Source organism: Cebus imitator, unplaced genomic scaffold, assembly GCF_001604975.1.
Source record: "Cebus imitator isolate Cc_AM_T3 unplaced genomic scaffold, Cebus_imitator-1.0 Scaffold274, whole genome shotgun sequence".
NCBI lineage: Eukaryota > Metazoa > Chordata > Mammalia > Primates > Cebidae > Cebus > Cebus imitator.
In genome coordinates, this window is record NW_016107589.1 from 2,787,836 (window position 1) to 2,814,494 (window position 26,659).

The following is a 26,659-nucleotide window of genomic DNA, read 5'->3' on the forward strand; positions in this document are numbered from 1 at the left end:
ATGTAGAGCACACCTGAAAAATAGATAAGTAATGTTTCCACAGACAGTGGACTCCCACATGAGCCAAGTGCAGTATCTACAGTATTAGGAAGGATCCTTTTGAAACCAGTTTGTGGTTAATAAGAAGATTCCCACAGCCTAGACTTCTAACCGCAAGGTCTGCTGTGGAAATAAAAGTGAAAGTCCCTGCCTGCTAGGTGGTCCCTCATTGTGGAAGGAGGAGGCAGCAGGCACTGTCACAGCTCCTGTCAGTGAGGTGGTGCTGCTGCTTGCATGGGCTGAGTGGACACTGCTAGGTGGCCCGCTCACTCCCGGGAGGCTGGTCAGCTCCATGCCTACCATGGCTGCATCTGCTGTGACCAGCCATTCTCTACAGGCTCCTGGGAGTTTCTCTTCTCTACAAATAACAAGGACAGAACAAAACATAGCATCATCAAAATCAGTGCCCCAGTTAATGGAGTTGTTGCTCGGAGTCTTGAAATCTGCCTTTAATGACTCCAAAACAAACTTCCTAATAAGCATTTTATGAAACAGGCGCTAGACACAATTCACAGCCCTGATCTTGACTCCTCTTTCAAACTCTTAAGGGAAAGGTTTTCCTGGAATGGGAGGAGAAGTGGTTTCTATGGATGGATGTGTCCTTCAGTGCTAGGGGAGCTGGGTGGTTCTCAGTTCAAACAGAGCTCCCCTTGCCTCACCTTTATCCCTGGTGGGCTGGCCCAGGGATAATTTGTGACATTCCGCCGGAAGGATTCACATGCCCACATGCGCATGAGACAAGCCCTCAGCTTCCACCTGCTCAGACTCAGCAAAATCTCCTCTGTCCTTGCAGGCGAGCTGAAGGAAATCAAGCAAGACATCTCTAGCCTGCGCTATGAGCTTCTTGAGGAAAAGTCTCAAGCTACTGGTGAGCTGGCAGACCTGATCCAACAACTCAGCGAGAAGTTTGGAAAGAACTTAAACAAAGACCACCTGAGGGTGAACAAGGGCAAAGACATTTAGCAGCCCATATCGGCATCTGTGACTTCTACCAGCATTCCAAGGCCAGGTTGGATGCCCTGGCCCCCACCCCTGGTGGGGAGGGGTCCCTAGCCCACTCCTCTAGGACACAAAGGGGATCTCCTGGCTCAGTCTCTTGCAGTATGACTGACATCTCCAGCCCACTGGCCTGCCTAGACCCAGAACTGCTGTGAATATAGGCAGTTGGGTAAGAAAAGCTACCATGGGAGGAGGGGAGGAAGAGCCCCCCCCCCCGACGCATGTGAGACCTTTGGTCCAGCCGCAGTGAAACCTGTCCCTGTGGCCAGAGCAGGAAAAGGCCATCTTGGGTGCACACCTGTGCCCTCCCACTGCAAATGGGACTGCAGCTCTGGCTGTATCCTGGGAAGACAAACACCTCATCCCACCAAACCCTTCTCACTCCCTCCCTGCCACCCCTCAACACATCCAAACAGAACCAGGAGGTGGCCTGTGATCTATTCTTAAGTGCCAGATGAGAACACAGATAGCCTAATAGCAAAATAGTTATATTTGTTTATATAAAAAAAAAAGTTTAAAAATCAAAAACTGTACTGTAGGTAGCACTGTTTAGCAAACAACAACAAAATCCAAATGATGTATTTTTACCTTTATTAAGATTATCTTGTATTTACTATTTTTACCTAAAATGGAAAGAAATAAAATTACCTCATAATAACTTCTGTGGATACGCTGCCGCTGCCGGGGCCGCCCCACTCGCTGGCCCTGTCTGGAGGTAGCCTTGGGAACCCCTGGCCCAGGGACGCTCTGGGAGGAGAATGGGCCGGTGCGGTGGGGGTAGGGTGGGGAAGGAAGGCCCCACCCCTCTGAGAGTTGTGCAGCCAGGATCCCCAGAAGCTCCAGCCTCCACCTCCAAGCCCCTCCTCCTGTGCCCAGACCTAAGGTCAGGAAGGAGGTGAAGGAAATGCAGAAGAAGTGGAAAGTTTTCTCCCATTGTAGAGCTTTCTTCCCTGTGAAAGGAAGGGGAGGGGCAGGAATGAGGCCTCAAAGTGTCCCCCCACCAAAGGGGCTAAGTGTGAGTAGGAAGAGCAGCCACCAGAGGGCGCTGAGTCCCAAACTATTCTCGTTCAGAGCAAGTACGCAAAGATGCCACTGGCTTCCAGAAGAGCCCTCTGGTCCCAAGGAAACACACTCCTAGGGCTGGCCAGAAGTACTGCGCACTTGCTGTGTACCAGGCACTGTGCTCTGGGCTTTGCACCCATCAGTCCACCGGATCCTTACACCAATCCTGTCAGGAGGGTGATGGTTACAAATTCACATGACTTGCAGACGTCCTAGAAGAGGAAAAATAAATATATAATAAATATATATGTGTATGCATGTGTGTATGTGTAAATGTATATACATGCATATATATAGAAAGAGGGAGCTTGTGTTTCAAGATATACAATACGTCTTTGTCTTCAGGGACATTTTTTTTTACTTAACTCTGCTATAAGAAAACAGCTGATCAGATGTGATAAATAGAAGTGGAGTTAGTGCTAGCATTGATGGGGATGGTGAGGGATGATGACAGACTGCACAGCTGTGCCCTACCTAAAGCAGGCTGCAGACACTCCACCCAGCTCACTGCTGCCATAAGGAATATAGGTCCTGTTTTGCCACATCTTCCCAACTGCTGAAAAAAAGAAAAAGTCAACATTTGCTGGGCGCCTAGCAGCCCAGTTAGGCAGCAGAAGATGAGACATGGCTCCACACCTGGGCCTTCCCAACCCAATCTGCACCACCACCTAGTATTCAAGCAAGACAGAAACAGAAGCATTTGATGGGTACTGGGCATACCATACATGCAAGGGCGCTTGATAGACATAAACTGTGGCCCAGGAGGAGGACCCATAGAGGACCAAGGATGGATTTCAGAGAGCTTGCCAATCCTAAGGTGCCCTTCAGGCTGTGTGCTTGCCTGCGATGGTACACTGTTCTGGAGAGAACACCTGTAGCTTTTCGCAAGCGCCCATCCAGACGCCTCCTGCAAGCCCACAAGTGATGAATGACTTTACTCAGCAGCTATGTACGGAGCCTCTTGCCAAGTGCTGGGGACAGAGCCATATGCATCCAGTGGGGCTCTCTTTTTAAGCCCAGATTCTGAAAAGGGAGGCTGAAGTGCTTTGTAGAAAGAGCAATTGATTCATCCAGGGGACAAATTGCTAACACTTCTGGAAGACTGCCTTTCAGATCCGTCATTTATCTTCATCAGGATGCTAATAAACATTTCTGAGATGCATTCTACAATTTCTCTATCAGCCTTCAGCCAAAGGCAGTTGGCAATCCCATTTTCAAACCATGGGTCACCCTTTTCCTATCAAACCTGTCTCAGATCTACTCCTTATAAAGGAAAACCAGTCTCACTAAGTAATTAAAAACTGGGAAAGAAAACTAGTACCATCCATTAGGGTTTTAATGCCATGTCTAGGAGGTAAAGGTAGTTCAGGAATGAATTCATGGCTGCCAGATGGCCATGAGGAAGGGCAGAAAAGGGCCCCTTTTTGTTGGAGAGCTGTTGGAGAGGTCTGGAACTGAGGGCCAGCAGAGATCAGCAGCCTGAGCAGGGAAAGGAGCTCAGTCATCTTCCAGGCACTAACAATCTCCCTCACTTGCCCCATCTCTTGGGCCCACGCTGAATAAGCCAGGCTGAGGAAGCAGCTCTTGAAGAAACCCAAACAGGAGGGTGAGGAATGGAAACTGAGAGGGGCTCAAGGGCAGATGGGGAGAAGAAAGGGCCCAGGTCCTCCCTGGAAAGTTCACAAACACTCCCCAAGATGTGCATCTTGCCAGAAGCACCCATTTGTCCCCTGCAGCTCTGCACACTTGCCATCATTCTGTCTACAACTCTGATGTACGCATTCAGTGTCTGTCTCCACTGCTCCAGGGAAGCTCCATGAGGGGGTTGGGTCTGTTCCATTCCCCACTGAGTACTGGCACAGGGCCAAAGAGTAGCCACTCTTGCTGAATTACTTGTGAATTACTGCAGGGCCCTTCTAGTCCCCAGTTTTCTGAAGTTCCTTCAGACAGCATCATCGGGCCCTGGGAAATTCAGTGAGTTTGCAGAAACATAAGCCATCCTCTGCTGTAGCTCAACCCATTTCCCTTCTAGTTACAGCTTGGAAGGAGGCCTAGTTACTTGCCCTAATGTGGCACACTCTGATGCGGGAGTGGCAGCCCCTGTCCAGGCTTCCTGGGTATCCAGTGGTTAAGCAGTGAGTTCTCCAGTGTCTTGTCACCTTCCAATGGCCACTAATAGGACTTGACAAATCACAGTGACATTTCCCATGCAGAAGCCCCCAATTAGTCCCCTGAGCTGTTCCTAAAGGACCATGCTCACACACTTGAGAAAGCACAGTGGCCGCCTCTGCCCATCAGAGGCTATCTCCTTCCCTCCCAGCAAGGCCCAAAGACAAAGCGTTGGCCCACACAAGCCAGGCAAGGGGAGCTTCCCCAAGGCAGGGCCAACTCCTCAAAAGCTCTGACCAGACACCTTCACAAGGAGGCTGACACCCTCCCTTGCTTAGGAGCACGCAGTATCTGGTTACAAACAAGCCGCCTTGAGCCCATCACTTCTCAAAATGCCCATGACTGCGTCTGTAAAGTGCAGTCTGAGAGCCCCAGAGGCTGGCAGCCAGGCAGAGCTTCATTTGCAGAGGCAGGCACGCCTCCACGCTATGTTTATCCCAGCTGTTTCCTGTATCCCATGCAGGGTGGGAGTACTAGAGGGAAGGAGCTCCAGGAGAGACGCACAGATGTCAATCAGCTTGATGAAGAACACAGGAGTGAAGCCACTTCCGGCCTGGTCTCCTGGGCAGAGCCAGCAGGAGCTGGGCTAATGCTACCTCATCCCCGTCCTGGGAGTAGGGCCCGCATGAGCTGGACGGCATTGTGGAATGGCAGGTCCAGACACTCACTTCGGCCCGGTATTTCCCCACTGTTTCCCCAATGCCGTCAATTCCCTTTTTGCTTCAGGGAAGGAATGACAGAGGGCAGGAAAAAATTAAGATGTGCAGGTTTCACAGGCCTGAGGCTTTAGAAAAGGGAGAGATCGGATGAGGGAAGAATCAGAGTTTGAGAGAAAGGAGAGTTGAGGAGCATGGGTTCTCCCCTACCCAGACTGGGCAGGAGAGGAACGAGGCGAGGTGGGAGAGCAGAGGGGCTCAGACCCCAGAGGGAGGGGAGTGCTCCCACGCTGAGAGCAACCGGGGCCTGGCTGGCTCTGCCTTCCGCACTGCCTCACCTCCTCTACAATGAGCAGGGACCAGCCCAGCTGCCTCCTGTCAGCCTCTCCCCTGCACTAGGAGGGAGAAGAGGAAGGAAGAGGCTCTCCTGGGCTGAGGCAGGGGCAACGTGTCCTCTCCTTACACTAAATTTTAAAGGTCCTGTTTCATATCCTCAGAGTATCTGAGTTAAAAATAACTGGGCAAAGCAGAGCCCACTGTGCCTTGACACGGAGGTGGCACAACTGTGCCACTGCCCGAAGAGGCCCAAGTGTCCCATGGAGGCTGACACACCGAGGCTGCTGCCTGGTACTGACCCCACACCCCTCAGGTCAGCAGCCCCCACCCCGCCCAGCAGACAGGCAGCATGCTGGGGAAACAGGACAAAAGAAGACAATTAAATATGCCAAAGAAAGATGTAACAAGTCACTTTTAGGTAGGATAGACAACATATTTAACTTTGCCACTTCCACCCCCACCACTCCAGTGCCTTATCCAGGGATAAAGCAAAGAGATGGCCCGCACAGAAGCCAGAGAGAGGAGGGGGTGGGCTATGCAGCATGTAGGCTTGGTACTACTGGCTGTGACCCCCCCTTTGACTGGTAACAGATCTCACTGTACCCCAGACATGTCTAGCACCCAACTCCAGGGCAGCCAACCAGAGCCCCCACCTTCAAAATCAACAGCAGACACAAACAGAACTGCTCTTGGTATTTTCTTGGTTTTCTATATAAGTAGCCACCGGGAAAGAAGAGTCCTTCTTCAGCAGGGTTGATGAACAGGAGAATATGAATTTGGGACACCAGTGGACACCCCTCTGCCACATGGAGAGGGACTGTCTGCAAATGAAGTCAAAGATGAGAAATAGAGGCAAGAGAGAAGAGGAGATGGGGGGAGGAGGACAGGAGAGAAAAGAAGGGCAAGAGGGAAGCAGAAGGGGGGCCGCTGACCCCAAGTGGGGCCCACCCCAAGGCCCTGCTTCCTGCAGCTCTTCCTCAGGGCTGGTGACCTGTTCCAGAAACCTTCTTAGCTTCCCCACCAAATGGGTCCCATTTTTGTTTACGCAAATTTGCTCTGGGTTTCTGTCATTTATGTCTTCGGAGTCCTGGTGAACACAGAAATGGCGCAATGACTTTGTCACCCTTCCCAACCCTGGGGCTGGTTTTGAGCTTCTGTGGTTGAAGGAAGGAGGGCCAGAAAGTGCCAGGACTGTTTTTCTTGAGATGTGGTGAGATTCTGTTTAACGGATAAGGGACAGAAGCTGGTTAAAATGTTTGGGAGAGAAGTTGCAAGGCTATGGGGCAGAGCAGGACTGCTGTGTGGCCCAGGGCATGCATGTACCTCAGGGTGGGAGAGATGAGTCCTTCTGCTCTGCCCAGCTGTCAGCTTTGGGAAGACCCAGAATTGGCAGGTTGGGCATTTCTGTAGGGACAGTGATCCCAGTGAGACATCTCTCAACACCTATGGAGGCAGCAGGTAGCAGAGAGGTGAAGGGGGAGCAAAGCAGAGAGGGTGACAGGGCAGCCAGTATGGTGACCACCATTACCACCCTTGTTTGTGGGGTCACCCCTCGGAGACTCCAGAAATAACCAGGAGACACTGTGAGCAGGTCCAGCTTCTAGGTGGTGAGGTTGCTGCTATTAATAGGAAACATAGAGCTTTATTTTGTAGGTAGAGGCTGTCGAAGTGGCTATTCAAGTTACATAAGTACAACGTGATGTTGGTCTTGGGGACTTCTGCTGCTTTTGATGAGTGTAGATCATTGAGAGCAGCATGAGTGTCAGCAGCCATACAACTGACTCATAGGGTTTTTAGACCAGTGGTGCTGGAAGGGAGCAGAGACTGTCCCAGACTCAAGCAGGGTCAGTCACTGAGAGAGAGGAAGTGACTTTGGATCATCTCAGTGATAGAACAGAACACAGCCCGAGGGTATCATGCTTAGCTCCAATCAATCACAGAATGGGGACTCCAGCAAAATTGAGCCAGTGGTACCTTCCTAAACTGCAGAACTCTATTAGATGCCCCCGGAGCCAGTTGAGCCCTGGTGAAGGTGAACATTCGATCTGAGAGCCGAGGCTGCCTTTTAGGCTCATCATTACATAAAGACGCTTGCAGTACTATCACTGTCTGTCACCACCAGTGTGAACAGAATGCATATTCTGTGCTTCGGCAAAGGCCATGGAGTTGTCTTCTCATGATATTTTCCCTCAAAGAACACAGATGTTCTGTCCTGGGACTTCCGAGCCTTGTGTCCCCAAGCACCAGCTCAGAGGTGAGTTGTTTCCATTGTGCTGAGGCTGCAGGAAGAGGATGGCATGGATCAGTATTCCAGTCACTCTGGACAGATTGTCAGTCTTTCTTCCAAAGGATAAAAACAGCATTTTCCTGATTCTTAAAGACCTTCCAGCCTGTACTCCCCCTGCCTACATATGACATGGAAGAGTCAACCCAAAGTGAAACATAAGGGATACTTTCTGAAACAGGGATCAAAGGGTATGAGACGAGAACACAGACATATGAGGAAACCAAGGGAACGGTCACTTCCCACACAGCCGGTGTGCACCCACCCAGGGCTCAGACACCTGGTAACTCTAAAAGGACTAAAGGTGTGCCCTAAGCTCACCCACGGGATGTTGCTAGTCATCCTTGGTGCCCCAATGCAGAGGCAGAGACAAGGAGGGGGATCTGGAGGTGAGAATGGGACCTGGGCCCAAGTGCCTAGGCACACAGACACAAGGAAAGAAGAGGAGGGGTGTAGAGGGGCCCCATACTTGTTCCCACACGGGTCCAAGTATGAGGTGCCTCTACTTTGTGGCAAAGACTTAGAGGCAACACAAAGAGATGTGAAGGAGATGTCGGTGGCTTCATCACCAGGGATGGACTCCCACAGGCTGCACAGAGGCCACCATCAGAAATGCATGTGCAAGAGGCAGAAGGGAAAATCAGAGACATTGCCCTCCTGCCAGGCCTCGGAGTCTCCTCTTCCCGAGCTGAGGTCACCCAGGGGCATGGGCCACCACTGGCACAGAGCAGAGGAGTCTAGGTCTGTGTAACCTCCCCCAAGTCACAGCGCAGGCCACCAAGCCCAGGGAACAGCAGGGCCAGCAGCACTGGGTCCCAGGAGAGACACATGGTACTGGGCAGATGTTCTATTTCCCAAAGAGACACAAATGCCTGGCATGGCTGCTGTTCTGTTCTGTGAAGTGTTTGGGTGACTTCCCAAGAAAGACAGGAAAAGACGGTTGTGGTGAACTATACCATCCATTGCCCCAGTGAAACATGCTTACCAGTTCTCAGGACCTTGTGTGTTCCCCTACCCCACTGATGCTAGGCTTGGTCATGGGACTTGTTTTAGCCAATGGAGCATTAGCAAGTATAGCACAAGCAGTGGTTTGACAAGCACATGCCCAGGACAGCTTGTCTTACCACAAGCCAGCCCTTATCAAGAATCTCAGCTAGGATGCTGAATGTTGAGAGGCTGTGTAGAGAGAAATCTTGGAGGTTGAGGGTCCTCTTACATTTCCAGCCTAGACAAGCTCCCAGCTAAGTGTAGCTGCATAAGTGATTCAGCTCGGCGGAGCAGAAGAACCTCCCAGCTGAGCTTCGTCAGCCACAAAATCCTGAGAAATAATAAAGTGTTGTTGCTTTAGGCCATGAAGTTTTGAGGTGGTATGTGACCCGGTAATAACTAAAACAGAGGGGCTGAGGAAGGATCCAGGAACTTTTCATACCATTTTTAGACTGTCTGTAGGAGAGTAATCAATCCCATCCATTCATCCCAAAAGAATGATTTACTTCTGAATTATAAGGCCTGGTGCCTCAAACAACAGCAGCCTGTGAATGCAAATCAGCAGTTGTTTATGAAGCCACAGTCAGGGTTTCCAACCTCCCCAGGTTGGCTTTGTTACACTTAAAAAGAAACCCTGTGTCTGGACACCAATGGAAACTGCCCCTCCCCCCCAGCCCCACCGCCTGCAAAAGTAGTTCTGGCCATCCCAGAAGGATGCACGTTTTGTTGAACAAGCTAAATATAGCCAGTCAACTCAGTCACACCTCAGCTCATGTATTGCAGTGTGCGAAGGGCTGGAAGGATCCAATGAACTCCAACTCTGAGGAGCTTGCGGTTTCACTGAAGAGAAAAGGAACAAGCCTGTGAATAGGTAAGCAGATTTGTGAGATTTTAGCAAGAGTGGCGGGCAATATGAAGGAGAGGTCACAAGGCAGTTGGTGAATTGTTGCCTGATGGACAATAACATCCCCTTCAGTTTCTAATCTTACAGCTCTCTGAACACTTTCACATCCCTTATTTCATTTATTTAAAACAACAGTCCAGTGATATGGGTAGGGCAGGATTCAAGATCCCCTTTTCATAGAAAGAGCGTAAGTAGAGCATGAACCGGAAGCTCAATTCCTGGGGTCCTGGGTCCATAAACTGGACCGAGCATAGGATGAGTGCCAATGAACAGAACTGAATGAGAGGAATGCACTTAGGCTAGGCAGCAGATGTAGAGACACTGTCCCTAGCAGGCAGCCTGGGGAGGAGGGACATTCCTGTGGGGTATTTCCCAATACCGTCCTGGGACCTCCTCCCTCAGAATCCCTTGACACAGATTGATAATGTAGATTCAATGGCTGAGGGTTGGGCCTAGGAGCCTCTATTTTAAGAGGCCTCCAAACAACTCTGATGATCAACTATATTTGAACACTGGCCACAGAAGGCCCTTTGCCAGATGGCATGGTTATCAGGTCACCTGACTGGTGGACACCAGAGAAAGGACTGCCCCCTATGCCTGGGCCAATGCTCCAGCTAGTTCTCTGATCTTCCTTAAGGTGGGACTGATCCAGTTTTGGAAGGGTATGTGAGATCAGGGGCCAGGTGTGGTGGCTCTTGCCTATAGTCCCAGTACTTTGGAAGGCTGAGGGAGGAGGATCACTTGAGCCCAGGAGTGCAAGGCTGAAGTAAGCTATGATCTCGCCACTGCCCTCCAGCTTGGGTGAGAGCATGTCTCTAAAAATAAATAAATAAATAATAAAAGGAAAATAAAGATTTGGGCACACAGAAAGATAAGGGATAAAGCATTGAAGGCACCAAGGAAAAAGGAAGGGTGAATAGCTCACTTCCACCTTTTCCTATGCTGCATCTCCATGATGCAACGGCATTATTAGGTTAAAAACTCATAGTAAATAGACAGCCAGTGCTAACAAGGGTTTGGGTTAATAACCCCAGCTCCAGGGATGGCCCTGTCTCCATGTTGTCTCCTGTTTCTCCTAGGCAAGGAAATGTCATTCTTGAATTGGGGCGTGGGCAAATTCTGCTCCCATTCTTTCCCCGGAACTCAGAACTCACCTAAAGTCAGAAAGCAGAGCGCTGAGGGGGACAACCTGCCCAGGACAGCAGGCTTCCAGGGTGCGCTGGCATTACAGCACCAGGGTGGGGCGGACACGGCCTCATCCCATGTTGTGCCAATGGGTTCTGCGGACAAAGGTGGCAGGGAGCAAATGGGGGAGTAGAGAGAGAGAGAGAGAGAGAGAGAGAGTGAGAGAGAGTGAGTGTGTGTGTGTAGAGAAAGAGAGACTATTAATTTATTACTATAGATAATATTAATGTAGATGACGTATATCAATATTTATTAATATAGATAATATATTTCAGTATTTATTAATATCGATAATAAATGGAGCCGGGGACAATTAAAAAGGAGGTGGGGTGGGGGCTCCACTCCTCTTCCCAACTAAACCAACGTGGGGTAAGGGCAGAGAGGGAGAAAAAGACACAGGGCAGTGGCGGTGGGGCGTCCCTCACATTTGAGATTTATCTTTTATTTCTATCAGCCTTTTCTACTCTTTGTGACTGAAACTGAGCCACTTCCGATCTGTATCAGGAGGAAATGTGCTGCTTGTGCGTGCATAATTAGACCCAGGTAATACGCTCTTTAATAATCAGCAGGCTTCTCCCACCAGCCCACTAAACTTCCCCCTCCTGCCTGCTTGCTTCTATTTTCATCCCTGTCCCCTCCCAGGTGGGGATCCTTTAAAGAGGCCCAGCTGGTTTGCCATCCTTTTCCTTTCTTTCCAAATGGTCCTACTGGGGCCCTCAAGGGTGGTCCTTTCCCTTCTGATTCAGAGTGAGGTTCCGAGGCAAGGGTCTAAGGAACCAGAGAAGCCGATTCCGGGAAAGGGCGCTATTTCAGGAGCTTGGACGGTGAGCAAGCCCAACCCACTCTCCCTCTAAGTCAGCAGAGCCCGGCGGGACCCTCCCACCTGCGGGGAGGAGACCATCTCCAGGAAGCCAAAAATGATGAGAGGGTTCTCGTCCTCCTGTCTCTCAAGTGGGCGCAGGGAGGGTGGAAAATTATCCTTTGCGATGTTACTGCCGCTGTCATTGTGAATCGAGGCCCAGGGCTCCAGGACTCCCAACCCAGCACACTGATCCGTCCCCTCCAGCCCCCAGCCCACCTCCCGGCCAGTGCCCAGGCTTCTGCAGAGGGGACTGAAGGAAGCAAGAGGGCCCAGGAGACAGGGGAGAAAAATTAAAATGCAAATTACTTTTGCTGTTTTGTTTTATACTGTTTCTTTAAAAATGTTATTCTCATTACAAAAGTAAACCATGGTCACTGGAGAAATTTCCAAAAACCTCAGCATTCAGAAAACAAGAAAATGAAAATCACTCTTAATCCAGCCACCCAGAGATAATTACTAGGAGGTATTTGCTTGTGGTTCTCTTTACATATTTATATAAATCGAATCCACAAACTCAAGCGGGTAAGAAATGAAAGATTACTAGTCAATCTCTGTTAGGAGCCTCCTTCCCCTCATTCCTCGGAGGTGGTAGAAATCTCAGCTCAGTTCTGAGTCCCACACTCACTTTCCTGACCCTGTGATAAATTCCGCAGGCTTAAGGCAGGCGATCATCCCACCCACAGCCCTCTCTGCCTATGCAGGCATCCACCAAACCTCTGTTGCCTATCTGCTTCCCAAAGGTCAGTCCTGTGGGTCGCTGCTGCACAGAACCTCATTCCCATCAAAAAGACAGCCTCAGAACGCCTGCTTGCCTCTTTCACGCCCTTCTCAGAGCACTGACTCAGAAGCCCTTCTGTCTCCAAATCATTTTGGAGCTGGAGGCAGCTTGCTGTGGCCCCTCAGCACTTCATGCACACTGAGGTGAGCTTGCAGGTGTTATAGTGAACCCCAAGTTTCTCTTCAAAGAATCAGTATGTCAGTATGTTCAGTTCTCTTATTCTTTAATTCTCTATTTTAAAGTTTAACTTCCTTGTAATTCCAGTAAACAACCTTCTCCACCGGTTCTAATCAGCAGTTCACATCTGTTCCCCCTCCCCCTGGCTCCATCCTGACTCATCCTGGTCACCTAGGTCTCCCCACCATCCCCCACCCGTAACCATCATTCCTGCCAAAACACCTACCCTGCAACTCCAGCTCAGACCCCTGCTCTTTTTAAAATAGCTAATCAGGATTAGTCTAGCTTATGCGGTCTAACCCTAGCCAATAGGGGAACGACACAGCAGTAGGGACGACCCCTGTCAGGTATAAGTACCTCTTCCCTCCTTGTACAAGCATGCAGTGGCCATCATTGCTCCACCCGTGCACTGAACCCTTCTATAGAAGTAAACTGCCTTGCTGGGAGGATTTATCTTTTGAGTGCTATTTCTTGTACGGCATCGAAATTTTACTTATAACACAGGCATGTATAAGGTGAGCTTGCAGGAATGATCTGAGGGCTTCTGGGGGGCTCTACCTAAGAAAGATATTTACCATCTTCCTCTGCATCCTGATCCACCAAACTATCTGGTCTTCTGTCATCTCTCCCAAGGCAGAAAACTATTCTAGCCCCTCTCAGAGACCTACTCACATCTAAGGTCTCCTTGTGTCCCCATGAACTCTGTTCTCCTCACCTCCTGCTCTACCCTGCCCCAAGATCAGGGAGATTCTTTTCTAACTTTAGAGATGAGAAATTTTGCTCTTATGCAGGATTGCCATAGAAAGTTGAGCAGTGTGTGCGCTCCACAACAGGGAAATTTAACATGCCTGGGGCACCTTTCTGTAATTCTCCCAAAGGTAACATGTGTTTGAGCCACAGCGCTGCCCTTACTCATCATGTCTTGCTCCAAACCTATACCCAGGCCTAGACTTTTGAAACTCAAAAGCCAGTAATTTGACTGTTTTGTTAGCTGAGTCCTGCAACTTCCTCCCTTCCCTGAAGCAATTAATATTGAGCAGTCTGGCCGCTGTCTGGCTGCCAGGAAGGACCACAGCTGTCAGGAAACACAGGGGGATGCCTTGGTTAATATTTCACAATATCATGCACAAATGTATATGCCCATTCGCAGCTCCAAATGCTAGGTTGAAATCTCTGAGGTTAGGAACCAAAACTTGCATTTTTAAAACCATGCCAGGTAGTTGTGAAGGGGCTGGGGGAGAAATCCCATGCAAAGAAATTGAGATCAGTCCCTGGAGAACTGCTATCCCCAGCCCTTCAGCTCCCGTTGGGGAGCTGTGGGTGATGCTTTTCTTGCCTGGATGAGTGAATTCAGGGCTGAGAGGGCCAGGATGGATGGTGGCTTTTCTTATCTTAAAAAGCCCAGTACAACCTCAAGTATCTTCTTGTTTTCCCAGTTTGGTTCTAGCTGAGATGTTGAGACCATCCGCTCACTGGTCAGTCCCAGAACCACTTCTGGGGGAGTATCATCTTAAAGGCTTTCTCTAGAAGGGGCCAGGCTTTCTCTAGGAGGGGCCATCCAGCCCACTCCTCTCATCCACAGGCAGCCCACAAGCAGCCTCCTACTGGAAGGATGCGGGAGAAGCGCCTTCCCCAGCAGAACTGGAGTGCAGAGAATGCCTTCCAGGATGGAGACAATCTCTCATCTGACCTGGGAGCTGAGAGGAGCATGTTGAATTTCTTTTGCCTCAGCATAAAATGGCAATGCTAACGTAGTTTCCAATTTAGGTTTTAAAATGCCACTTTAAAGGACAGCTTCAGTTCTCTTTTAAAACTTTTTTAAAATAATCACATTTCCTCATGAATCAGGACATGGCATATTCATCCCTTCCTCCCCATCAAGGACTCACAGAGCAAAAGGGATCCTTCCCCAGATTTTTGATGACCAATGTGCACCACTTACTTGGTCAGGGGGCTTTTTCTGCCCAACACCATATCCATAGCCCCTTCTGCCTGGGGCTGCTGAGCAACCAGTCACAGTTCTGCCACACCCCGTGACATGTGCTGCCCAGTGACAGAGCGGGAGAGAAGACTGGGAAAGAAATGAGAGCTGCCTGGACAGCAGCCAGGGGCGAGGTTTGAAGCTGGTGGTGGGTGGCTGTAGGGAGGGACTTATCCAGACAAGAGAACAAAGATCCCTAGTAGTTTTATCAAAGAGAAACCAAGTGGTTGGATTTTCTTTTTGAACTTTGGGAGGAAAAGAAAACATAATTTCACACCCTGGAGAAATATGCACCTGAATTTTGTAAACCTGGATTTTCTTCCTCTTTCTAGTCAAGGGTAGAAATTCTCCCTATCCTTTCAGTGCATATGCTGGGCGGGGATGGGCATAAAGAGTGAACGTTGTCCAAAGGATGTCTCTCTGATCCCAGGTGCCCATTAATTTGGGAAGCAACCTCAGGATTTGTGCCCAGGAAGACAGGGCCCCTCAAAGGAAAGAAGAGCTTTCTCTAGAGGACTGGGTCTGTAGGCTTGACCTGGTGTTTGGGTAGGGATGGGGTAAGTAGGAAGAAGGTGCCTGTCCTTGCAGGGCCAGGAATAATCCCGAGAGGGAAGTCAGGCTCCTAGTTGCCCGCCGAAGCCCCAAGCTCAGGAGAGTGCAAGCCTGTACCTCCTGCTGCTGGCTCTCCCAGCCCCAGCCCCCCACAGCTGGCCCAGACCACTGACTCCTGAGGATGCAGAGAAAAGGCAGGTCCCCAGTCCTAGAGCTTCTTGCTGACTCAGACCAAATCTTTCTAGCTGGTCCTGCCCCCAGCTATGGGTGGGGTTACAAGTCAACAGGACCATTCCCTGGCCTCCCAGCCTCCCAGCCAGCCTGTCCCTGAACCCTAAAAAGGTGGAGCCTGATGTCCCTTCCCAGTCCTTCCTTTGTGGCCAAAAGCCAATCTGGATAGTTTTGTTTCTATTTTGAAGCTTTGTCAGATTTTTTACATTTTCATTTCATTTTGATTCCATATCTCATTCTAAATAAATATTCACTTTAAAACCTAATTATTTGCTCTTATTCTCAGAGAGGGCCCCTAAGAGGTTCAAGCTGCAGATTCCAAAAAACCTAGAACTGCCCCTAAGGATGGACCACAGGGTGAGTGAAAGACAAGAGGCAGCTATAATCTCAGTCTCTGGCAATGGGTCTCTGGGCCTGGGCAGTAACCAGCCCTGTGGAAATATTGATGGCAAGAAGAAGGAGAAGGTCGAGCAGAGATGACGGCTCAGGACACACGTGGGCCTGACACCGCTGACCACAGACATGAAGCTGTAGCCACACGGGTGTCTGCTTGACACCCTGGGCTCCAACTTCAGTCCAGACTCAGAGGCCCAACCCTAGAAGGAGGACATCACTCTTACCCTAAGAAGACTCTGAATGTGAGGCACACAGTCAAGACCAACAGTCATCAGGTGGGGACTGCCTGGGTCCATCCCCTAAAGAGAAGGTAGAAAGGAAGGGTTAGTTGGGGTCAAAGGCTGGGAGAGAAGGCTTCCTAGAGGTCTGAGTCTTGCTGGAACTTCAACACTGGTACCTGCCCCTTCCACTAGGACCTGACAGCCTTTTGCAAAGGGTCACCAGCCCCAGCCTCAGCAGAGGAAAGATGACTCCATGCTTGGCTACCAAGGGCAACAGTGCCACCAGCTTCATACATCCTGCCTGGCAGGGGGGCTCCTAACAGGTGGGGTTTGCTTAAGAACTCCTTACAGCCAGGCCGAGACACTTTGAGCTTAAGGCTCTTCTTACCAAGTCCTTCCTTCCCTCTCCTTCTTAGGGGTCAGAACAGTACTGTGACCTGAGGCTCTCCCTGCTGCCCCTTATTCTTGCCCCCTTTTTGTCCATCGCAGCTGTTTCCCCTAATACATCTCCTGCATGTGCTTCTTGGAGGACCTGAGATGACACTGAGCCAGACTGAATTTTTCTTCTTAGAGTAATCAGAATAATTAAACAAGATTAAAATACAGAAATTTTGTCATTCTATGATTCATGATGTTTAATGCTGTACCCATCCACTACTTAAAGTAACACAGCATCCCACTTGAAGTATTCATGCCAAATTTTAGAAAATGCAACCCTAGACAAAAACAAACTTTTCCTGAAGGAGCTCTTTTGCCCCAGCCTCACTACCAAGTTCCAGACCTTCCCATGAAGCAGTTCTGCATCAGTGCCACAGATGAGTCAGGGCCTCTAAAGTAACTCCACACACCTGCTCCCAGCCTTGCTACCTGTCTCATTTCTGGGTCTAAGGCACTCCTTCTGGCCCCCAGTCTCTCCATAAGTGTAACCACAAAAGCCCAGTCCCCTATCCTGGAAGTCCAGGGACCCGGACCTGAGGATGCCAGCTAGACTACCAGGTGCCCCGAGCCTGGCAACTGATCCCAAACAACAGTCCTGTTCCCAGTCTTTGGCCATATACTGGCTCTATCCCAGCTTTAGGCTCCTTTTCAGTTCTTGGCCAGAGTGTTGGCACATCCCTTAATATGCAATGACCCCACCCATGACCCCACCCAACACCCCTAGTTGAACTCAGACAGCAGGAGGAATGCACTTTCACCACTATGCAAACCTCTGCCCTTGCCAGAGAAGGTGAGGTGATTGGGCCCAGGGGTTGACAATCAGTCTATCAGTCTCAGGATTCTGCAAGCCTTGGGTCACTGTAACCGACCTGGTTTGAGGTTATACTGCTAAGGGGACGCAGAGAGGCAGATGAGGGCACATGTCATTGGGATCCTGGAGAAAGATGTTGAGGTATTAACTAATGAGTGGTGAGACCTGATTCAAAAATAAATGGCACACCATTCACCAGGCTAGTGAATCTCGAAACTGACTCTCTCCATCCATCATCTGATCTGGCGAAAAACCGGCAGGCTGGCAGGACCAAAGGACAGAACCAGAGGCACTCTTTCTGGGATAAGAGACAAAGCCAGCTCAGGAGCTCTCTCCTTGCAGAATCCTTTCTCCCTCACACCCCATACGCTCTCCAGTTACCCCACTCCACTAACCAAACTGCAGCCACTTTGAAAGCTCTGGCAAGACCATTCTCCAAGACTCCTATAGACTATTCTCATTAGGAAAGCTGCTTCCTTCCTTTTAGGCTTGTGCTACTTGCCATTTAGTTCTTTGCTTTTTGAGACGAAGCCTGACTCTGTTGCCCAGGCTGGAATGCAGAGGCACAATCTCAGCTCACTGCAACCTCCAGGTTGAGGCGATTCTCCTGCCTCAGCCTCCTTAGTAGCTGGGATTACGGGCATGCACCACCATGCCTGGAAAATTTTTGTATTTTTAGTAGAGACAGGGTTTCACCATCTTGGTCAGGCTGGTCTCGAACTCTCCTGACTTTGTGATCTGCCTGCCTTGGCCTCCCAAAGTGCTAGGATTACAGGCATGAACCATTGGGCCTGGCACCACTTAGTTCTTAAAATGGTCATTCTAGGCTTGGCACAGTGGCTCACACCTGTAATCCTAACACTTACAGAGGCCGAGGCAGGCGGATTACCTAAAGTCAGGAGTTAGAGCCCAGCCTGACCAACATGGTAAAACCCCATCTTCACCAAAAATATATATATAAAAAAAAAATAGCCAGGTGTGGTGGGGGGTGCCTATAATCCCAGCTACTCAGGAGATTGAGGCAGGAGAATCACTTGAACCCAGGCGGCAGAGGTTGCAGTGAGCCAAGACCATGCCACTGCACTCCAGCCTGGACGACACAGCAGGACTCTATCTCCAAAAAAAAAAAAAGTCATTCTAAAATGTAACCTTAAAGTCACCAAAAACTATGGTTGCCAAAGCCATCTAAAACAAACAAACAGAAAGCCATTTCCAGGGATGATGATTTGAAAAACAAACCAAACAGTTCTGCAAGCAAGGGCATCATCAGCATTCTCAGAGGAAGTGACCATTCCGTTTTCCAGCAGACTAACACCCACACAGGGAAAACCCACGCCAGCAGCAACAAACTCCAACCTTCAGACAGCAACTTTTCACCTTTGATCTTCACCCCCAGCTTCTGCGTGACGCTGAGTAGTTTAATAATGATTCCCTTGGCGTGCGGAAGAAACAGAAATAGCTCCACCAGGCACCGCAGGCCTGCACAGCACAGTTTATGATATCCTGGGGCTCTAATGCTTCCAGGCTCCCAAGTTTCCATTAAACAGCTGCCAAATGGCTCTCGCTGGCAGGAAAGGCACCCTTGCCTTGCCTCCCTCGGTTTCTCCGCAGACAGGTCGGCAGGGAAGGAACATGTGTCACTCAACAACTACATAATGGGAAAGAGGTTGCCCTGAGGTCCCAGCCCTGTGACCTCTGCCTGTCAAAGCCAACCTCTAAGCGCCTTTTCATAATCTTTTCCAAAGACTTAAATGTATGGGTACACAAAGCTCCCTTAATGGAAGGTCGCTCTGGCTTGTATAAAGAGCTGTGTAAACTTCATCTCTGCATTTACTCAGTACCAGCCTTGTTTAATTTCCTGCCCAGGGATGTGCAGGGAACGTGACTGCCCTCTCAGGGCCCGGAACATCTTTCAGAAAAGAAACCATACCCTTCCCACTTCAGGGCCCCCCAAAAAGGCAAAATATCTCCTCCAACTGTACTAAAAGGGAAGGCAGTTTGACCACATGCTCTTTGTTGAGTTTCTCTTTAGAAAACGTGGCGTCAGACTGAGTGGAAAGGCACAGACCACAGTTGGAGGGTCCCCTGCACCATGACCAGCTGTGTGATCTTGGCAAGTGACACTGGGTTCTGGCTTTCTCCTTGAGAAAATGAGGGTGACAGCAGTGCCTATCACAGGCTGCTGTGGGGAGAAAGATGAATGCTAAGCTCCCACCCCCAAGAGCTCAGCTTGTGGTAAGAGAGTCGGGAACGGTATCTACTAGAATCATTCTGCCATGGCAGCTGGCTCATTACAGTGGCTAAAGGCATGGACTCTGGAGCCCCTCTCCCCACATCTGAGCCCCAGCTTCTTCATTCACAGGCGGGAGACCTTGCATGTGTCATTTCTATAAAATGCAGCATGGGAACAGCAGCAGCTGTGGGGAAGGAATGAGCAGTGTTGGGGACACCAGGTTCAAAGATTTCCCTGCCCTACACCACCACCACCATCCCTGTCCCACCACCATCCCTGTCTTGTCACCATGAGCAGTGGAGATGCAGGGACCTTCCATCCACACCAAACACTTTGCAGACACACTGCTCCACACCATTTCCTGGATAATCACAGCATGTTTCCAGAGGAGGACCAGAAAAACACTTATTTACCATCACCCCACATTTTACAGCTCAAAGGGCTGAGGCTTGCCCCAGATTCCACTTAGAGCCTCCCAACTGAGCTGCCTGGCATTAGGAAGCCCCCTTCCTGGGTTCATACCTGGGGTCATCATGGAGCTGAGAGAAAGTGGGGAAGGCAGGCCATGCCACTTCCCATATAGACCCCAGAAGGAAATTCAAGGCCAAACCCCAAACTGAGCTACCCAAGTCCTGCATTCTTGCCTTCCCAGGACCCAGGAAGTTACTGACAGCAGGAACATCACCTCCATCCAAACCCCCTCCATCCAACACACCACCTGAGTCTCCCCATGCCTGACAGTGCTGGTGAGAAAGCCTGTTCTGGTTTTACATAATGTTCTCTATCCTGCTGGCTGAGAAAAATGCTGTCTGAAATAGGTTAAGTCTTCAGAGAAAGGGACTCCCTCATCTCCTGAGCGGCCCACTGCCACTGCTGCTGCTACATCACTGATATATGGTGGCTGTCCTGTGCTAACACAGATAAGCCCTGGCCCCTCTCAGAGCCAACTTTGCTATCTGGAAAATGAGGCACTGTGGCAGCAGCCAAGTGGAGGGGCCCAAAATCCTGTGCCCTGGAAGCAGACTAGGCAGCTCCCCAGGACCAAGGGGGATCCCATCTGGGATGGTGATTGGGTAGATGGGCAGTGTTGAATCCTGCCAGGCCCTGCTGAAACCCCCACAGGCCCATCTGTGGGACTAAGTGAAAAACACTGAAGAGGGCATTTGTATACCTCTTTGACAAACACTTTAGAGTCAGGACTTGGAACCTCAGTTTCAACTTAGACAAAGAGCTCACGGAGGTGATTCTGCCAGGCTGAGCAGGGATTTGTGAAGATGAGCTATGGCCCAGGTCTGCCTTGCACACCCTGGTTGTTCTTGTTATGCTGGTGGCCAGGCATGAGGTGCAGTGGGAAGAGAGAATAACAAACTCATCTACTCATCTTTCTACTGGCTCACTCAGCCAATGTTACCAAGCTCTCCCCAGTACCGCACCCCTTGATGGGGGAAGAGGAAAAGAGGAAAAAGACACAGATGTGAACTTCGCTGACCCTTTGAGAGTCTCTGACAAGTGACCAGACAACAGGGCTGGGTCTAGGGTGAGCGGGGAGGCATCTGGGGCGGTCTCAACCCTGCACTTGCAGACTCTGAGAGCAAGTGTCTCATTCGGTATTGTGCCCTAGGCTTTTCACCCACCTCCCCCTAATTCTGGCCCTGAAAGAAAATGACAGACCAGGGGTAAGAGGTAGGTGCTTGTTGAGAAGTGCAGGGGCTGTGGTGGTCCAGGGCAGTGGTTCCCACTGTAGTGTGGGGGGCCTGGAAGACTTCTCAGAGGAAGTGAGCAGTTTGGACTCCTGAGAAAAGAGACACCTCCCTACTCAATCCAACTGACTGCCCGCCTCTGTCCTGGCCACCTTGCCTTTCCAGGGCTGCCAAGGGTGGGGGTGGGGGGGTGGGAGGCCACTGCCAGTACCATCCCCTCCTCTTGCCCCTCTGCGCCCAGGCAGAACAGGCAAAGGGGAGCTGAACATTCGTGCACACGGTGCAGGAAGCACACAGACCGGCAGGACGCAGCCGGAGAGGGCACGAGGCCCATGGAACCAGTCCCGGCTTGAATACGCTTGTCTGGGGGCGCATCTACACACCCTTGGAGGTCGTGTGCCTGGCCTGAGCTACCCAGCAGCCAGTGAGCACTTGAAGCAAACCAGGCCATGCCTGGAGGGAGCCTGTCAAGGAGGGGAACGAACGCAGGGCAAGTGTGCACGCTCGGCTGAGCCTTGTCTCTGAGTTGGTTTCCTTACCTCAACGGTTTGTCCCTGTTTGGCTTGCGGCTCTGTTCATAGGTCTGTAACTGTGTCTTTGCCCGTCAGTCCTCCTGTGACCCTGTGCTTCTCTCTCTCTCTCTTTTTCTCTCCCCGTGTCTCTGTCCCTCTCCGTGAGTGATGTGAAGCCGGGCAGGGGGCAGTCGCAGCCGCGTCCTCTCTTGCACTCATTGGTTCAAGCCATTTCCCCGGGCAGTCGCCGCCAGTCCCGCCCCTCCCCCGCACCCCCGCCTGGGACCCGACCGCGCTCAGAGCCGCCGGAAAGCTCAGTCTCCTGCTCGAGACAGGAGCACAGCAGCCAGAGCGAGTGGGGACAAGCTAGCTGCACACCGGGCATCTCGACAAGGACCCAAGGCTGCAGGACTGCTCCGAGACGCTGCGGTGGCGGCGGCGCCGGAGGACGCGGAGGACTCGCGGGCCACCCGCCCTCCGTGCTCTCTGTCACCGGGCACTGAGCAGAGACCCCGGGCTGCGGCTGCACTCCCCGAGTAGCTCTCACCCCTGCCACAGCCCCGAGGCGCCCGGCATCTGGAGCTCACTGGAGCTGGGGGTCCGAGCTGAGAGAGCTGCTTGCTGTAAAGCCGCAAGACGACTCAGTGATTGGGACTGGGACATCCGTCCTGCTGGAGACGGCGAGAAGAGGCGCAGGCACAGAACTGTCCAGCTCCGAGCGCTGGGGTCCGCCGGCCGGCGGGGAAGGCAGCTGAGCGCGGAGGCGAGTGAGCGGACACGTCCTGGGGTCTCTGCAACCCCTGCTGGCCCCAAGGCACCGACTCTTGGTCAGTTCTGCTCGGCGGGGTGGGAAGGGCGCGCCATGGATGCGCCGGGTCGCGCCAGTCTGCTGGAGGCGAAGTGAGGCGATCCGGCTGGGGTCGGTGGGACCCGCGGGCCATGTACGGCGACCTATTCAACACCACGGGTGGCCCCGAGGCGGCGGTAGGCAGCGCGCTGGCGCCGGGAGCCACGGTCAAGGCAGAAGGCGCTTTGCCGCTGGAGCTGGCCACTGCGCGCGGTATGCGGGACGGCGCCGCCACAAAGCCCGACCTGCCCACCTACCTGCTGCTCTTCTTCCTGCTGCTGCTCTCGGTGGCGCTTGTCGTCCTCTTCATCGGTTGCCAGCTGCGCCATTCGGCCTTCGCCGCGCTGCCCCACGACCGCTCGCTGCGCGACGCCCGCGCGCCCTGGAAGACGCGGCCGGTGTAGTGTGGGACTGAGCCGCCGCTGCCGGGAGGCCGGTCCTGACCACGCCAAGACAGCCGGCTTGAGCCGGGTAGGGAGGGCATGACTCCGGGGGTCGCTGGCCCGTGGGAACACCGCGCCCTGACCCAAAGACCATTCCTGAACTAGAGTGGCAACCCGGGGGAAAGGGAGACCGAGGGGTCGGGAGGCTGTGTAGGGTCTCAATTCCAGTACCTGTAGGTACCGTCGTTCTTATCCCCTGGCCTAATTCCCTTCCCGGCAGAGGGTCCAGTCGGAAAACCTTCCTGAAAGACTGCGTGCCAGCCCCGGCGCAGGAGGCTTGCCCACTGCCTGCTGACTTCTTTACTTGGCACACGGAAGAGACAGGAACCATGAGCTTGCAACTAGCCTGGAGGTACCTGTCAGGACTCGCAAGCCCTGTGGCTGTCTCCCCACACCTGCTACCGCCTCTCTTCCTCCTTGACACTGAGAAGGACCCCACTAGGATCCGAGTGGGAGCTCACCTGAACTTTGGGAGGTTGGCAGTCGGGGGCCGCGTCCCCCAGGGGAAATGACAGGACCAGGGGTTTCAGTGGATCCTGCCCAGGTGTAAGGACCCAGTTCCTTATTTGCACACGGGCAGTGGGAGGTCGGTGGAGAGGCGCAGGGTCCCACCTCAGTCGGGGATACACGTCTCACATCTTCATGGGCCGCATTTCTATAATAAAAACTCACCCAATTAGACCAAGTGCTGAGAACGTGCTGGTAATTGTTTGCGCCGCTTTGGAAAAAGGGATAAGGGGAGATCAGTCCCGAGCAGGAGACCCAGACAAGGAGGGTGAATGTCCTGCCCAGGACATTTTGATAATACTTCCTCCTCTTCAGCTTTTCCCCAGGTCAGTTACTTCCTCGGGGAAGTTTTTTAAGGGTGGTCCTCAGGGAAAATTGCTGCCAGAGCTGCTGAATAAATTCCCATTCACAGAGCGCCTGAGGACCCTTTCTGCAGGGCATTCCCTTCCACCTGGCATCTTCCCTTTTGCTCTGAGCTTCCCTCGGCCTGAAACCCCTGAAGAGCCATGTCTGGACCAGAACCATCTGGTGAAGGAATACCCTGAAGGTCAGGTGGTAGAGCAGCTGCCCAGTACTTCCTCCCAAAGGAGTGGGGACCTGCCCTGGAGAACCTGGCAGGAGGGGAATGGATGCATAAACCCAGCAGAGGAAAAACAACTTCAAAAAACTTGAGAGGAACTAAAAAGGCTTGTAGATAACCTTGTGAAAACCTTAACCAAAGTTAATCCTCTTCCAAGTAGTCTTTTTATGGGGCTTTAAAATAATTTCAGGAGTCACCTGGCTCAATGGGGCACTAGAACTTAGAGCAGGTTTGACTGAAAAAGAATCTGACAGACTGTCTAATCCAGTCATTCTAACCCATGCCAGGGTCACTCAGGCTTTGGCAATCTGAAGAAAATCAAGGACTCTTGCCACTGGCCAAATGCATATAGGCACGAAATTCTGCAACAATTCTAAGGGTTGTGACACTGAAACTGGCTCCCGAGGCCAGACTGAGGCCCAGGCCAGCACAGCCCAGCACAGCCCACCACTTCTCCTCTGTCAGTGCCCAAGATTCCCTCCTGGTTCCTATCCCAGGAAGCACTGGAGAGGAGGCATAGAAACCAGGAAAGCCTCCCTGGGCTTGATTCTCCATGTCTTCCAGAACTAATACCCGCCAGGTCCTACCGGTGCCAATTCTATGATCACCTCATATGGCATTTTAGCTTAGTCTTAGGAAAGGTAGCCAAACCTCTCCAGCCTACAATAAAGGTAACCTAAGCTAACCTGCATGAACCTTGGTGGCAGAGAGGACTAAATGGAAATAAATGTGAGAAATATGAGGGCCCCTGGCTGGCATACAAAATCACATGCTGCTGAAATGGAGGACCCTTCAGCCTTGGTCTAAATGGAACCAAGTTACTCAGGTTCACCCTGCTGGCGGGTTCACAGTGCTGGTCAGTTCACTAACTGACCCTGTGTGCTTTCTAGATTCTGGTCTATGCAGGCTCAATTACCTAGAAATTTACTCCCAAAGTGTCTATTCATTTGAAGTGCTTGTGAAGGGGGAGGGGACTAATGTAGAGGCAGAGTATTCCTCCACCGCATGTCCTGATAGCCAGATCTGAAGGTAGTATGCAGAGTGATCAAACGTACAAGCTCTGGAGTTCAAATGCCTGGCTTTAAATCGCAGCTCCACCTCTCACTAGCTGTATGGCCTCATGCAAATAACCTGTCTGAGCCTATTTCCTCATCTGCAAAATGGGTGTTGTATCACCTAGCTCTATAAGGTTGAATAACAAACAGTATAACCAAAGTTATTATAACCAATAATAACATGCTAGCATAATGCTCGTACAAAGTGAGTGTGCAAATGACAGCTATTTCTATAACTGAGCTATAGGCTTGAAGCTGCACTGCTGCTGGAAGAAGCAGACCCCACCAGCAGGATGTGCTCTCAGTAGGGCCCATTGTCTTCTGTGACCACAAACAAATGCAAAGACTGGTTCCTTCATGGGAGAACAGGAGAAGATGACTGGCTTAGGATTCACCTGTAGTTCCTGGGCCCTCCAGGAGACTTTTGGGATGCCTTAAAAAGATATTGGCATAAGGCATCAAGGGGTTAAAGCCAAAAAGTACTAAGATAAACGCAACTTGGAAAGCATCTCTCTAATGTCTCTACAGTGTTGCAGTGTTCTCAGCCACCTAAGCCAAAGGCTTGGCCACTTCAAATGAACAGACACTTTGGGAATAAATTTCTGGGAAATTAAGCCTGCGTAGACCTGGAATCTAGAAAGCACACAGGGTCAGTAAGTGAACTGACCAGCACTGTGAACCTGAGTAACTTGGTTCCCTTTTCTAGGATAGTATTGCACTGGCTGAGGGGTAATGGGCTCTTTCTCATGTTGAACCCAGCCCTAGATTCTCTCCCCGGCAGCAGGGATGTGGCTGAATTCACATCTGCCCTCTACGGATGTTTAGAATAAGTGGACTACAATGTGGTGATTGGACATTTAGATGGTGTTAAAATTGAATGCATATGTCTTCCCTAAATTCATATGTTGAAGCCCTAATCCCCAGAGTGGCTGTATTTAGAGTAAGAAAGTAAAGTTATATGAAACCATAAGGGTGGATCCCTGTTCTGGTAAGATTAGTGTCCTTATGGGACTGCATACAGCTCTCAACTCTGGCCAGGTGCAGGCGCTGAGAAAAGGCCGTGTGAGGACACAGTGAAAAGATGGTTATCTGCAAGCTAGGAAGAGGGCCCTCACTAGAAACTGACTCAGCCGGAACTTTAATCTTGGAGGACTTGTAGCTTACAGAGCTGTGAGAAAATAAATTTCTGTTTAAGCCACCCAGTCTATGGTATTTTGTTGAAGCAGCCCAAGCTAAGACAGATGACTGCCTGGGAGTAGACATCTGTGCATACACATCCTCCTGCCCTTTGCTCTCCCACCAGTTCCAAGATGCCTTGAAACTACCTTTGGAGAGCAGGGCATGGCAGGCTAAAGATAGGAAGATGGCCCATGTCACAGGTATTTGGGTTCCTCTGCTATAACCAGCCACCATGAGCAGCCAAGAGGGTGGAGAAAAAGACATTATTTATGGTGGGGGTTGGGGGAGAGGCTAGAGATCACAGTGGGGAGATAGTTGCAGATGGTAGGAGCCAAGGAAAGGTAGCACAGTGGTGACCAACAGCTTGAGCCCTGGTGCCAATGACCTGAGCTTGATCATCCACTCTATGCCTTCACATTTCTGAATTTCTGAGAGTCCGTTTTTTCATCTGTAAAATAGAACAATACCTGCTTCACAGGATATTCAACATGGAGTGAAGCATTATTGGTAAAGTGATTAGCTCATATTTGATATG

At 51.0% G+C, this 26,659-nt stretch overlaps 2 protein-coding genes and 1 long non-coding RNA gene across 7 annotated transcripts in view; 2 read left to right on the forward strand and 1 right to left on the reverse strand.

Annotated features, from left to right (window-relative positions):
- Window positions 1–2,153, forward strand: part of TRPC7 (transient receptor potential cation channel subfamily C member 7) — a 155,899-nt gene extending 153,746 nt beyond the window's left edge. For 3 of the 4 annotated variants that reach the window (XM_037728658.1, XM_037728660.1, XM_037728661.1), the window contains one exon: window positions 833–1,696. In XM_037728658.1, the coding sequence (XP_037584586.1) occupies window positions 833–1,002 (170 nt within the window). In that variant the 3' untranslated portion in view covers window positions 1,003–1,696. Of the gene's footprint in view, window positions 1–832 lie in introns of all 4 variants that reach the window. The other variant, XM_037728659.1, reaches the window with a different exon arrangement.
- A 4,051-nt stretch (window positions 2,154–6,204) lies between these two features.
- On the reverse strand, window positions 6,205–21,661 carry LOC108284287. Of its 2 annotated transcripts, XR_005195818.1 has the most exons (6): window positions 21,541–21,625; window positions 17,127–17,233; window positions 15,823–15,897; window positions 10,591–10,716; window positions 9,297–9,393; window positions 6,205–7,540 (listed from the first exon to the last, which is right to left on the reverse strand). It is a non-coding gene; the product is annotated as an uncharacterized LOC108284287 (long non-coding RNA). The 2 variants fall into 2 exon arrangements; XR_001817158.2 differs by lacking the exon at window positions 17,127–17,233 and having other exon boundaries at window positions 21,541–21,661.
- A 189-nt stretch (window positions 21,662–21,850) lies between these two features.
- Window positions 21,851–23,488, forward strand: SMIM32 (small integral membrane protein 32). Its single transcript, XM_037728663.1, has 2 exons — window positions 21,851–22,831; window positions 23,024–23,488. Exon 1 carries the CDS (start codon window positions 22,453–22,455, stop codon window positions 22,762–22,764), a length of 312 nt encoding a protein of 103 aa, XP_037584591.1. The 5' UTR covers window positions 21,851–22,452; the 3' UTR covers window positions 22,765–22,831; window positions 23,024–23,488.
- Window positions 23,489–26,659: the final 3,171 nt, after the last annotated feature.

Bases quoted from the DNA above. Each gene is read 5' to 3' on its own strand.
- SMIM32 (XM_037728663.1), top strand. From the start codon at position 22,453: ATGTACGGCGACCTATTCAACACCACGGGTGGCCCCGAGGCGGCGGTA.